The sequence below is a fragment of the Perognathus longimembris genome, chromosome 5, assembly GCF_023159225.1.
Source record: "Perognathus longimembris pacificus isolate PPM17 chromosome 5, ASM2315922v1, whole genome shotgun sequence".
NCBI classification, from domain to species: Eukaryota; Metazoa; Chordata; class Mammalia; order Rodentia; family Heteromyidae; genus Perognathus; species Perognathus longimembris.
The window spans coordinates 26,726,432-26,740,705 of NC_063165.1; the positions used below are offsets into that span (position 1 = coordinate 26,726,432).

General features: G+C 33.1%; 1 protein-coding gene across 2 annotated transcripts in view; it reads left to right on the plus strand.

Moving 5' to 3' along the window:
* Positions 1 to 12,218, plus strand: part of Znf654 (zinc finger protein 654) — a 39,189-nt gene extending 26,971 nt beyond the window's left edge. For both annotated transcript variants that reach the window (XM_048346448.1, XM_048346449.1), the window contains 3 exons: positions 2,335 to 2,476; positions 6,334 to 8,626; positions 9,373 to 12,218. In XM_048346448.1, the coding sequence (XP_048202405.1) occupies positions 2,335 to 2,476; positions 6,334 to 8,626; positions 9,373 to 9,380 (2,443 nt within the window). In that variant the 3' untranslated portion in view covers positions 9,381 to 12,218. The remainder of the gene's footprint in view (positions 1 to 2,334; positions 2,477 to 6,333; positions 8,627 to 9,372) is intronic.
* Positions 12,219 to 14,274: the final 2,056 nt, after the last annotated feature.

The window sequence follows — 14,274 nt, forward strand, 5'->3', positions numbered from 1 at the left end:
CAGGCCCTGAGTCCAAGGCCCAGGACTGCCCTCCCCCCCCCCCCCAAAAAAAAAAAATCTGAGTTGAGAACTAGATCCTATAAAATGTATACAAAGAAGCATATACTGAGTTTGAAATCAGTAACAGGGATACAGTCTATTGTGAACTAGGTATTACTTTAGTTTGGGATACTTTTGAAAGTTTTTATATAGAATCACTTTGTAGGTCTTTGAAGACAAAACTCTTAGAATAAAAAAATGTATGTTCCAAGTTAAGCAATCAGCATAAATGAAAGTGAGAGTAGAAGGAAGCACTGTTTTTTTGTGTGTGGACGCACCAGTATTGCAGCTTGAAATGTGTCATCCCCTACCTCTTCTTGCTTGCTCAGAGCTGGTGCTCTAGAAATTGAACTGGTCCTGGGGTTTGAACTCAGGGCTTGGCTCTGTCCTTGAGCTTTTTCGCTCAAGGCTGGTGCTCTTCCTCTTTAAGCCACAGTTCTACTTCAAGTTTTCTGGTGGTTAATTGGAGATAAGGGTCTCATGAACTTTCTTGCATGGACTGGTTTTCAACTGCTATTCTCAGATCTTGGCCTCCTGAGTAGCTAGGATTACAGGCATGCCACCATTGTCTGGCCTGGCTTTTTATTTATTTATTTATTTATTTATTTATTTATTTATTTATTTATTTATTTATTTATTTATTTATTTAATAGTGCTGCTAATTATTAGGGCTTGAACTCAGTGCCTTAAGCTCTCATTTGGGTTTTTTCCTCAAATGTGGCACACTATCACTTGAACTACACCCCTACTTTTGGTTTTTTGGTGGTTAATTGGAGAAAACTCTCACAGTCATTTTTACCTGGGCTAGTCTTTGAATCATGATCCTTAGATCTCAGCCTTCTGATTATCTAAGATTACTGGTGTGAGCCACCAATGCCTGGCCAATCTGGTTTTTGTTGATTAACTAGAAAGAGTCATTAAGTATGAAAATTTGCAAAGGAGTCAGAGCCCAGAGATTAGGGAAGAAGGTGAATGAAGGAGTCAGAGCCCAGAGATTAGGGAAGAAGGTGAATGTTCTAAAGGAGTCTATGTACCAAACAACAACAAGCAATGGTGACAGATAATCATACAGAGCAAGTATGAAATAGAGATAGATGGAGTTTAGTTTTCCTCTTCTGTTGCTTGCTTTCACTTTGTTTTCTGTATAAGCTTTTATATTGTGTGTACCTTCATGGTTATTAATAGACTATGCTTAAATTTTTTAATCATTTTTAATTTAATGATTTTGGACATGAACTAGAATTTATTGATAGAGGCAATGAGAAAGGGAGCTTGCTTGTTTTCACTTGTATAATCTCATAGATTGTATGCACCTTCATGATGGTAGCCAAATTAGGCTTAAATTTAATTGTTTTAAATTTATTTAATGATTTTTGGACATCAAGTAGAATTTATTGGTGGAGGTGATTAGAGAGGGGGCAGAACAGTGAAAACTCACAAATGCAGGGCCAGGGATCTACATGGTAAGCTAGCCATGATTGAGGATGTATTTGACACACACCCATTTTGGATGAACTACTTCTTAGCCATGTCTTCAAATTCATACACATAAAGCTAAAGTCCCATTTCTTTGAGATATACAGTGCTTATAACTAAGAAGCTTGAACTTCAACACTATACAATTTTTATAAGTTATAAATACTAATTTGCATAACCATGATATCAAGATATATCAATTATATTTTAGGTTTATTCTTTGAATCTAAGTTCACTGTTCTTAGCCTTGTTCATCAGTATCCTTGCCCATATATTAGGAACTTATCTACCTATGAAATATTTTGAATAGTATGTAGCTTCTCTGTTTAAAAGTAAGTTAACAGAAAGCATCAACTAAAACCTCCAACTTCAGAATCAATACCAGAATGTACTTGACTTCGTTTGTATTAGCTTTAATATCTAAATATATTGAACACAGTCTGCAGCATTTTCTAAATTTGCAAATAGAAAACAAAGGGTATGGTTTGAAGTTCTACTATTGATATTAACATAATTTGATATAGTACTACATAGATGTTTTAGGTATATCTGCATATCATTAGATTCATTTCTTACTGTAAATTTTAGTCTTTTTTTCCAACTTCTATTAACCTCATATAGGTAGCAAAAGATAATACACACATATATCTATATATGTATGTATGTGTGTGTATATATATATATATATGCTTAGATATATATTTGTATCCACTTCATATGTATCCTAGCTCAAGTACTTTAGTATCAGGAAAAGATAACTAATTTCCATATTTAAATGAACTGTATTTTTGATATTTCTCTTTTTTTTTCTATTTACAGGGAGTTGATTTTCATATGGAGTAAACTACAACTTAAATCTAATCCTTCAAAACAAGTTTTTGTAGATCAATGTTACCAGCTTTTAAGAACAGCAACTAATGTGAGAGTCATATTTCCATTCATGAAAATCATAAAAGATGAGGTAAATAGGATATGTTTATCCCTTGAGTTTTAAACTAAATGATAGTTTACTTTAACCTGAATATCTTAAAAAATGTATTTGATCATAAAATTCAAGATAAGGAGGATTTTATGACCACCTTCTTCATGTGTTACATCCTCCTCTCTTCTAGTTCCAAACTCCCAACACAGTGCAAAGGGTTTATAAGGGTATACAGGAAAAAGAACTCAAATACAGAAAAAATTATTATAACTTAAAAATTAGTAAGGGAATGATTGCTACCAGAGGAAGCTGTTCTTTTCTACTGATTAGATATGTTTATCACTTTTAATATTATCCTACATCCTGTTCATAGGATCTTCATTATTGAGCAAATTAATTTTATGTATCTATAGGAAATACTTGTTCACTGTTACTGAGAAAGTTAGTTGATAATTTTACCTGTTCATGTCTAAAGGAATAATGAATTCGGAGATGCTTTAAAACTTGAGAACAAGTATTATATATTTGAAGTAATTATAAGAACTTATTACCTATTTTTGAAAATAGACCTGGTTTTTATTGGTTTACTTAGAATAAGTATAACTTACATATAAAATTCACATAGATAAGAAAGGAGATCCCTTAAATTCTTCTTCAAACACTAACAGGATTAGAGATGAGAAATGAAGCCATTGTATACTTGTGGCACAATTAAATATAATCTTTATGCAGGTTAATTTAAATATGTAAGAGAAATAATATGCTTTAATTTTTTTCTTATGACATTCCCCCAGAAGCTTAAAGATTCTGAATAGAAAAATGAAAAAGTAAAGCTGGGCCCCAGTGGTTCATGCCTGTAATCTTAGCTACTCAAGAGGCTGAGATTTGAGGACTGAAGTTCATATCCAGCCAGGGCAGGACAGTGAGGTTCCTATCTGCAGTTAACCACCAGAAAACTGGAAGTGTAGCTGTGGCGCAAAATGGTAGAACAGTAGGCTACAATGTTCAGGCCCTGAGTTCAAGCCCCACCACTGACAAAAAACAAGAAATGAAAAAGATAAAACTACTCTACAATTGTGTAACTCCATTTAATTGAGTTTTTATGATTTTGGTTATTTAAAATATAATTTTACCTAAAATTATAATTTTATGATTATTTTAAACACATGAAGAGAAAAATACTTTTTCTTACGTATTTGTTCACTTATCACAACCATTGTCACATCACTCGTTAATGTATGATTTTATAGTGATCATATTCATTACCATGATTTGACGTTGTCAGCATTGTAGTAAAGAATTTTTTTTTCATTTCTCTAATTTATTTTCTAACTGCATTCACTGCAGTCACTCAAATGTATACACCAAATAAACAGAGAGCAACCAGGCATCAATTGCTCATACCTGTAATCCTAGTTACTTACGGAGGCTGAGATTTAGAGGATTGAGGTTTGAAGCCAGCTTGTCCAGAAAAAACAAAAACAAACAAACATGAGACCTCTAAATCTAAAATAAGCAGCTAAAAGCTAGGCTGGAGGTATAGATCAAGTGATACAGATCACCAGCCAAGCAAGCTGAGCAAGCATGAGGCTTTAAATTTAATCCATAGTACTGTCAGAAAAATGCGATAGGGGCACAAAGCACCTACAAAACTTTATTTTCCAAAATAAATGTATGTGCACATATACAAACATACATGATTCTCATTTGAAGCAAAACTTGAGGAAAAAGTTAACACAATATTTAATATTCTGATTTTTACAGAGCTTTCTTATTTTCATATATTTGGTTAACCTAAGGACAAAATACATGAGGAAAAATTAAAAGGTGAAATGCTTAATAGTTTACACTCAACTAAATAGCCCTTTATCTGATGTAATGGTAATGTACATTCATTAGTGCTATGAAAACCTGTAGTTACAGTATTGTGTAAGTTCAAGAAATATTACAGATAGCATTATCTGAACAGGCTATATACATGAGGCTTTAAACCAGGGTTTGAGTAATAAAATGAAGATAATACTGAAATTTATAAAGGAGTTTATAGTTTACAGAGCATTTTTCTTTTGTTGTTGCTTGTTTTCTACAACTGTGGCATGGTCAAGTAAACTGGATGGGCGATAAAAACAAATCTGCTACTGGGGAGGATGGGTCATGGTTGCTAGAGATCCTAAAGAGACTTAAACACATTTTGCAGCTGCATTTCATGAATATATGAAACTATTTAAATAATTTCAGGTAAGGAAGCAGCGTGTTCCCGTTTTTAGTGATCTTGGAATCTAAAACCTGAGCATGTGAATGAATATATTATAATTTTTCAGAGTCAAGATAAAGGATGTAGCTAGGACTTTGCAGAAAGTTGAAGAAGGAATTCCTTTTTGAACCAGTGGATGTTGAATTTATCATACATAGAAACAGTTTAAATTCAGAAAGAATTCTAAGGCTGAAATGATTTATAGGGGAAAATAAAGATAGTTAAATAACTTATTCTTACTCATTCTGTATTTATTTGTAACATTTATTTTTAAATTATGTATCAACTTTTATGCTAAACACAGGGAATACACAAATGCGACACTGCACCCAATATTTAGGAATTCAAAGTTTAAGAGTGAGAGCATGCACAGAGTTACAAAAGAAAAAGTGGAAGCCTTTTAGAAAAGAGTATGTTACTTTTTTATGGGAATAAAAGAATTTAACTATCTCAGAGCAGGGGCCATAAAACATGAGAAGAGGAACTTGCAGAGTCAGTAAGAAATTTCCTGGATAAAGTGGTAGTAACATATCCAAAGCTAAGGCCTGAAATGGTACTGTAAGCAATTAAGCAGGGTTGGTTACACAGTAGACAAAAGGCTAAGGGCATAAGGCAGTATTCCTTTTTGTAATCTTTAACCATGCACAGAGAGCATAATATATAAATATATAAAACCTTATTGATATTAAAAAAGCTTGTATAATCAAAAAAGCTTATGTAATTTTCAGGCAATTTCCAAAAGGCTCTTTTGTCTGATAGTATATTCGATTTTGTGTTTAGATTATGACTGACTTCTTCATGTGTGCCATATTTTCCCTTTTATTTGAATAAATAGTATTACTTCATAGTTAGAGTAATTGTAAAGTAACAGTAAACTAATTGTAAAGTAAAGTAATGGTAAAGTAAGACTAACTGGCCTGATATGCCTAGGTTTGAACCCCAGCATTAAAACATTACTTATAAAGTAACATTTAGAATAGCATGATAAGTGTTTTGTAGTCTTTAAAACGTAATTTAGTTATTTCTTAACATGGAAAATTGATTTATCTGTTTTAAAATTACCAGTTAGCCCTTCAAACATTGAGAATAATATAAAAAATAATATTTTAAGCATGGACTTGTAAGAAATGGTAATTATGTTTTATGAAGCTTAGGAACATTTTGTATTTTAATAAGTAGGAGCTCAAATACTGGCTCTTCCAGATTCTTATTTTCAAAAAGAAGGGCATATATAAATAAAATGGTTAGTTGAGCTCTGGTGACTCATGCTTGTAGCTTGTAATCCTAGCTACTCAGGGGGCTGAGATCTGAGAATCATAGTGCAAATCCAGCCCATTCAGGAAAGTTCATGAGACTCTTATCTCTAATTAAACACCAGAAAACTGGAAGTGGCACTGTGGCTCAAGTGGTAGAGCACTAGCCTTGAGCTGAGGAGCTCAGGAACAGTGCCCAGTGCCCAAGCCCCCCAACCAACAAAAAAAAATTAAAAAAGTTAAACACAGCTACTAATTGAAGAAAATTCTACATTGGAATGCTGTGTAATTAAAGCTTGCCTTTCAGAGTTTCATTTAAAAAATATAAAGCAGTTAGTCAAATTATTTTTATAGAGGTATTCATTCATAGTATTTTCTTTCTTTTACAGGTTGAAGAAGAAGGCTTGCAAATTTGTGTTGAAATATGTGGATGTGCTCTACAACTTGACCTTCATGATGATCCCAAAACTAAGTGTCTAATTTATAAAACAATTGCACATTTTTTGCCAAACGATTTAGAGATTCTCAGGATTTGTGCACTGTCAATATTTTTCCTTGAGCGCTCTTTAGAAGCTTATCATACTGTTGAAGAACTCTATAAGCGTCCAGACGAAGAATATAATGAAGGCACGAGTTGTGTGCAAAATCGTGTTCGTTTTGAATTACTTCCAATTTTGAAAAAGGGATTGTTTTTTGATCCTGAATTTTGGAACTTTGTAATGATTAAGAAAAACTGTGTGGCATTATTGAATGATAAATCTGCAGTAAAATTTCTAAATGAAAGTACACTGGAAAATTCTACAGGTATTCTAAAAAAGACAGTGGAACATCAAGGTTTAGATGAAGTACTTGACTCTCTTATAGAGCAGAGCACTGGAGAGACTGATGATTTATCTGGAGCGCAGCCTAAAGATCATATTAATATAAAGAAAAGCCTTACAGCTCTTAATACTTCCAAAGTAGATCACAATGTCCCAAGGCATCGTTGTATGTTATGTAACAAGGAATTTCTTGGTGGTCACATTGTAAGGCATGCCCAGGCTCATCAGAAAAAAGGCAGTTTCTCATGTGTAATATGTGGTAGGAAGTTTAGAAACAGAGGACTTATGCAAAAACATTTAAAGAATCACGTTAAGAAAATACAGAGACAGCAAATTACTGCAGCTCATGATCAGGAAATCACTGCTTTGGAAGAAATAAATGGGTCCAGTTCTTCCATTTCATTTGAGAATGGGAATTTGGGTAAGGATATGGAAATAGAGACTTTGTCTACTTCCAGTGATGGAAACAAAACAGTCATCTCTGAACACATGGCTGAATTAACTCAAATTCCCACAGATGTACCAAAAGATGTAACTGAAAACATTATTGAAAATGGCAGTCCTAATTCTTTAAATAACCTCTCAGAACCTTTACCTCAATGTGAGAATGACTATGAAGATGAAGAAAATGAAATTGATTATGAAGATGATTATGACCTGAATCCAGAAACTTCAGTACTTCATAAAATCAATGGAACGGTGTGCCATCCGAAAGATGTGTATGCTACAGATCAAGAAGGAAACTTTAAGTGTCCTGCTCTTGGCTGTGTCAGAATTTTTAAAAGAATTGGATTTCTAAATACACATGCAAGGACTACACATCCAACTGATTTAAATGTACGACAAACAGTAATGAAGTGGAGCAAAGGAAAATGCAAATTTTGCCAAAGGCAATTTGAAGATTCCCAACATTTCATAGATCACCTTAATAGACACAGCTATCCAAATGTGTACTTCTGTTTGCATTTTAATTGCAATGAGTCCTTTAAGCTGCCATTCCAGTTGGCCCAACACACAAAAAGTCACAGGATATTTCAAGCTCAGTGTAGTTTCCCAGAATGCCATGAGCTTTTTGAAGATCTTCCTTTGCTCTATGAACATGAAGCTCAGCACTATTTAAGTAAAACACCAGAATCATCTGTGCAACCAAGTGAATCAATTCTTTTGGATGTTTGTACAGACTCAAAACCTATTCATCAGGAAAATGACTCACTTAGTAATAAGCCAACTATTAGTCTACCAGTTTCTACTAACAAATCAAGGAAAGATTCTACAGAACCAAAGACATGTATAGAAAGCATGGAAAAGAAAACAAACAGTTTAGTTCAGAATGGAAATGAACATTCTGATTACACTGTTTCAAATACAAGCTTGATAGACCAAAAGATGCCTGATATACAGCCAAATTCTGAAAACAATGATTTAGTAAATGGACACAGTGAAACAGAGCAAACAGATCCTGCTTTGAAAACTGATACAAGCAGAAGCAGGACAGAAAATGGTTCTGTTTTACCCAATGTTGTATCACAAGACCACAATCCTCTGCCAGTATCTCAGGCATCATCCAAACCAAATCCTACAAGTGAACATACTTCATATGGCTTAATTTTAACAAAGCCATATGTCAGACCACTGCCTCCCAGTTACCTTGATGAACGGTACCTTAGTATGCCAAAACGGAGAAAATTTCTGAATGATAGAGTAGATACCTGTTCTGATTCAGATAATATTTATAAAAAATCAGCAAAAAGATTAAGATGTGGCAAATGCCTGACCACCTACTGTAATGCAGAAGCACTTGAGGCTCACCTTGCACAAGAGAAATGTCAGACACTCTTTGGATTTGATTCAGATGATGAAAGTAAGTCTTATATGTTCTGTTTATATCTGTAAAAACAAAAAATATTTTCCTGAGATAAAAAAAAATAGCATCTGTATAGCACTACTCCATATCTATCCACTAGGAGGCAGTATTCCTATTTCTACTTTTATAGATTGAACACGAAAATTCATAAGCAGTTTGCATATATATAAACTATGAATCTGTGGATGCCAAAACTTTGGCACATTAAGTTTTTCATTTTTTCTGCTACCATACAGAGCCTTTTCTACATTAATAAAAGTTCTAGAATCAATTTTTGTGTGTGTTTCAGTCCTGGGGCTTGAACTCAGGGCATGGGCTCTCCTTGAGCTTCTTTTGCAAGGCTAGCGCTCTACCACTTGATCCGCAGCACCACATCCCACATTTTCTGAGTAGTTTAGTGGAGGCAAGAGCCTCATGGACTTTCCTGCCTGGGCTGCTTTAACCACAATCCTCAGATGTCAGCCTTCTGAGTAGCTAGGATTATAGGTGTGAGCCATCAGTGCCTTGTTAGAATCCAGTTTTTATGGAGATTTTTTTCAATCTGTATATTAGAATATAAACCAACTGAAACTGAGTCTCTTTCACAAAGATAGAAGGAACCAGAAAATAATTATTAATAACAAGACAAGCTAAGAAGACCTTTTCTACCAGTACTTTTTTGTGGGAAAGTATAAACAGGAATCAGACTATACATTTTCAGTTGAACATATACAATATTTTAACATGTGTATTTTATTTTACAGGTGCCTGATAAAAATGTTTCAACAAGATCTGTCGATCAAGTAGTAGTGGGTTTTGTTTTTTTTTTTAAAGAAAGTTCTACAAGAAATTACATCATCAGCTTGCTGTTTCCCTGATGGCCTTAATTTTAGAGTGATCTTGGATTACTAAAGAGAAAGCACATTTTCTAGAATGAACTTCAAGAGGAGATGTGCGGGCTTAGACTCCAAAAGGGTTATTATAAAACTCCCAAAGTACCAGTTATTCAGAATAACCACATCTTTTTTAAAGTTTATGGTGATTAGTAACAGCATGTTATTTTGCTTCTGTGAAAATAGAAAAACCAGCTATGGCCTTATGGAAAGTGAAAAGTTAACTCATGAAATGAGGTGGAGGGGAAAGCTGGTTTACAATAATAAACAATGTAAAGCATTATGCAAATGGAATTTGTTTTCTTGTTATGCACAATCAGATTATACTCCCTGCTGGTCAAACATACTTTAAGGAATCAATGCTGTTTGGTTTGTGGTAAAATTTAGAAACTGATAAGCAGAAACAAAATTTGACACCATGTTCTCTGTGTTAAAGAAGATATTGTTTCTAAATGATAAATTAGAACAGCATTCAGTGAGTAGCATGCCAGCAATCAAATTTTAAAAGCTGATAAAAACGAGTTTTTGCTTATGTTCCTGATAGAAACTTCAACTTCAGCTTTTAACGCACACTAATTATACTTTGTCAATTACAACATAATTATACAATGTCAATTAGGAAAGTACTATCAGTAAATTTGGGGGAGATACAGAAAGAATCTTAATTACCATTTAAGTTCTACTGTTGAAGGCAAACACTGAATTGCAAATTTTTCAATGTGAAAATGGTAAAAGCACACTGGGATATTTTTATTTGTATATAGTATTAGGACATAACTTGATAATTCATAATAAGGTCCTTTAGACTAATTAGTGTGAGTTATCTAAGTAATGTCCTATGAAAATAATTGGCTTCAAACATGTCAGTTAAGAGTCAGGTTCAGAATTCATTCATTTTGTTCAGCTAAGAGAGTTAATTCCAAAGTAAGCCATACTAATGTATTTTATTCATTAGTGATGAATTTGGTCTGAATAGTAAGGAAGTATTTACACCAAAATTTGCACAGCAGGAACACAGTAAGATATATTAATGCATTGTTTTCCTTGGTAACCAGTAATTTTCCTAAGGATGATTTTAATACAATAAATTAAGGCAATGAATGTTTTACATTTTTTCAACATCCTCTTGATGTTTCCTATTTGTCCATATTAAAAGGAGGATGTGTACAGACTTCCCTTTACCTAATAGTCTGGTGATCTCTGTTAGCGATAAAAAGAAGAAAAATGTAAAGGCAAATTCTTTAAAATAAACCTGCTAATATACTAACTTAACCAAATATTTCAGTTCTAATGGATAAAGTTTTGTCCAAAGCAGATAATCTCACTAGGCCCTACTATTAAAATATTAGGAATATTAAAGCTTCATAAATGAAGTAATGGGAAGCTGGATATTTCTTCCATGGTGGCATCCATATTTTATTAAATTATAATTTCTGTGTCATTGTATATCAGATGGCTCAAAATGTTTCTCATTTTTTATTATTTATCATGGGCATTCACTACTATGCAATGATGGTCATAAATCCATTCCAGTCCAATTCTGTTTGTTTTCTTATGTAGCCTACATTAGGCTGTGGAATTTATGTGCAGTTAACAAATACAATGAATAATCAAGTTTATATATCCATTCTTCAAAATCAACTAAAATAAAAATGTTTTCCATACTTCCCGATACTAAAAATGTAATTAATGAATTATTAGTTGATCCTACAAGTATACCTTGTAATAAAAAGTCTGGAAACTTGTTGATTTGGACAGTGAAGTTTTTGAAATGTAATTTTTGCTTTGTTACATTATCTAGAAGCTTAACATTTTTGTCACATTTTAATTTATTATTTACATGAATTTGTGTCCACAAACTTGTTTTGAAATTGAGGTTTTATCTCTAATTTTCTGTGGCTGAGGGAAGTTTTTCTGAAGGACACATTAAATTGGTTTACATATTACTTAATCAAGAGATGTCATATAAAAATCCTATTTGGCCACGTGGTTTTAAATTCTTTACTTCACAAGTAGTGGCTACTGAAAAAAATGTGAATATTTTCTTATGCCTATCTCCTAAAATGTAAACCTTTATCATTTTGCCTTTGTGGGTTCACAAACTTCGGCAATCCTCATTTGGGATGTAGAAGAAAAGGATGCTCTTCGAATTTTTTTCTTTCTTTTTCTTCCGTTCTGTTTTGAGGATATGTTTATCTCTTACATGGACCAAGTTTTAAATATTTGCTTTAAAATAAAAAAATTCATTCAAAAATTAATTTAACAATCTGCTATGTGTCAGTGAAGTCAAGAAAACAGCAAATCTGACTTTTTGCTGCTTAGGGAATGTTGAAAAGGGGAATCTCCATGGATAAGGACACTGGTACTTTGGGCTTTAGCCATATTCAGTTTTTTTAAAATATACAATGCATATATAATTTATATAATTGAACGTGTGATTCTTTTCAAACAACACTGAAAGGTTTGGCCATACTCATTTCATGTTTGGATTAATATTGTTGTATGAATGAAAACCTAAAAGGGATGATAGTGGACTTTTCTTTAATTTATTTGATACTGTAAAACATCTTTTCAGAATGAGTAAATGCTGCATATGCATTTTGGAATTGTTAATATGTGAAAGATATTACAGCTTCAGCAAGAAAGGAAATTTGTGCTTCCTTGTTGAACATTAAATTATTTACTTTGCATTTTATAAAAGTACAAATTAAAACTGAGCCATTGAACTGCAATAAATCAACAATAGCGTCTCATTTCAAAAAATTTTTGTACTGTACATAGATTTGTTCAATAAAACATTGTCCTTGTTGATAATGCAAGTGTTCAGTTTTATGTAGTGCACTGTTTTCAAAGGAATTAGGCTTATTTGGGTACATGTTGAATGAATTTTTTTGATCTACATCATAAAAGAATGGGTATTTTAGTTATTAATATCATTACCATACTCAGATTACCAACTGATCTTTTTAATTTTGTAGAAAATTCTAGCCGTTCGAATAAATAAACATTTTGGACATTTTAACTAATCTCCTTAAGTAGGAAACAGGTGAGAAACAATTCTGAATACTAGAATCATTTTGGGTAAGTGATTTTAGTACAGTATTCTTTCTGCAGTTTAGTAGAGGTAAAAGGAAGTATCCAACTACAAAAGGAAGACATTGGATGGGCTTGTCTACATTTCAAATTCCTCAAAGATAATGTTTCTGGTGGAAATAAAAAAAAACACACCACAAAGTGAAAGAGTGATGCCATTTAAAAACAGGGTATGTATGGCTTAGGATATCCAGGTCTAAAGTCATAGCTACTATGTGGAGGCTGCGCAGGAAGGCTGCTTGCGCAGGAAGGAGTTCAAGGCTAGCCTGGACAATATATAGTTATACCTCCCTCACTTTTGAAAAGGGGAAAAGAGGATGGATTCAGCAACATGCCTGAGACCCTAGTTTCAAATTCCAAACTTACAGTAAATCATGATGAATATTTTCTCCTAATACAAATAGTAAAATAGGGGAATGTATTATGTCAATTAGTGGTTTGTTCCCAAAAGTGATGTCTTTGAACTTAAGGATTCCTCTTGGTTCACTGACAAAGGAAAATCTATACTGTCGCAACTAAAAAAATTATGCCAACAAAACAAAACAAAAAAAAGAGATTGTAGACAGCACTACTAAGTGAAACAATGGAATAAAATGATTTACACATACTATAAACATGCTTTAGAAATACTATGAGAATGTTACTGAAGCATTCTAGAAAGTAATATGGTCTTAGATGTGATCCCTTTTTAGAAAAATGAATACTAAACTGTTTACGCAAGTTATTGGCATTTAGGTAACTTTCCATTTTCCTTGTCTTGAGTTCTGGAAAAGAAACTAGTGAGTGTGATTTCCATGTTGCGGTAACAGAGTATTTGACACTGGATCATGTATTTTAAAAGGTTTATTTGGCTTACAATTCTCTGGTGGCTGGAGAGTGCAAGCTGCATGTTGCTGCTATCTGGCTGCACCACTACATGATGGAAAAGGACCCAGTGTACAGAATAGATAGTGTTCAAGCAAGGAATCATAGTCATGGGAGTGGCCTGGCTCTTTTAACAACCAACTTAATCCTTTGAAAAACAACACAGCCTGATGAAATTATCATTTATTAATAGATCTACTATGTTAATATCATATTGGAGACTAAGCACTGAGCACATGATTGGGGGGGGGGGTGGAGAGAGGGTACATAAACTACATCCACACCAAGGCATTTACACTATTTTCAAGAAGCAATAGATAGCAAAGAAGTTTGCATTATATATCAAGATTATAAAGTCAATATAATATTACATCAAATTTAAAAAAAGGTTTATTGCATATAATAATAAATGGGTGGTGCATACTGGCAAGGGGATATTAAAGTTCTTAAGACCCACACTGAAGAATAACTGTAGTTTATATGACAGGACTCAGAGAGGGAATCATGAAACATGGATTAAAAAACACAACAAAACTGAACATACTGATGTACACGTTGTGTGTATAAAATCAAAGATATAACATCACGAGTACCAAGGCTGGGGAATTTTGTTTTAGAGCAGTCTTATCTACAACTCTAAACACTTGGTTTATATTCTTGCTTGGTTCACATTCTTACTTTCTTCTGACTTTTCACTCACTTTGAATAGCCCTTACTTTTCTTGATTTATTTTTATCATTCTCTTGATTTGATTTTCATTATAACATGTCTGCTAAGAATATGTCTTCATAAGATGTCCATGAAAATATAAGTCCC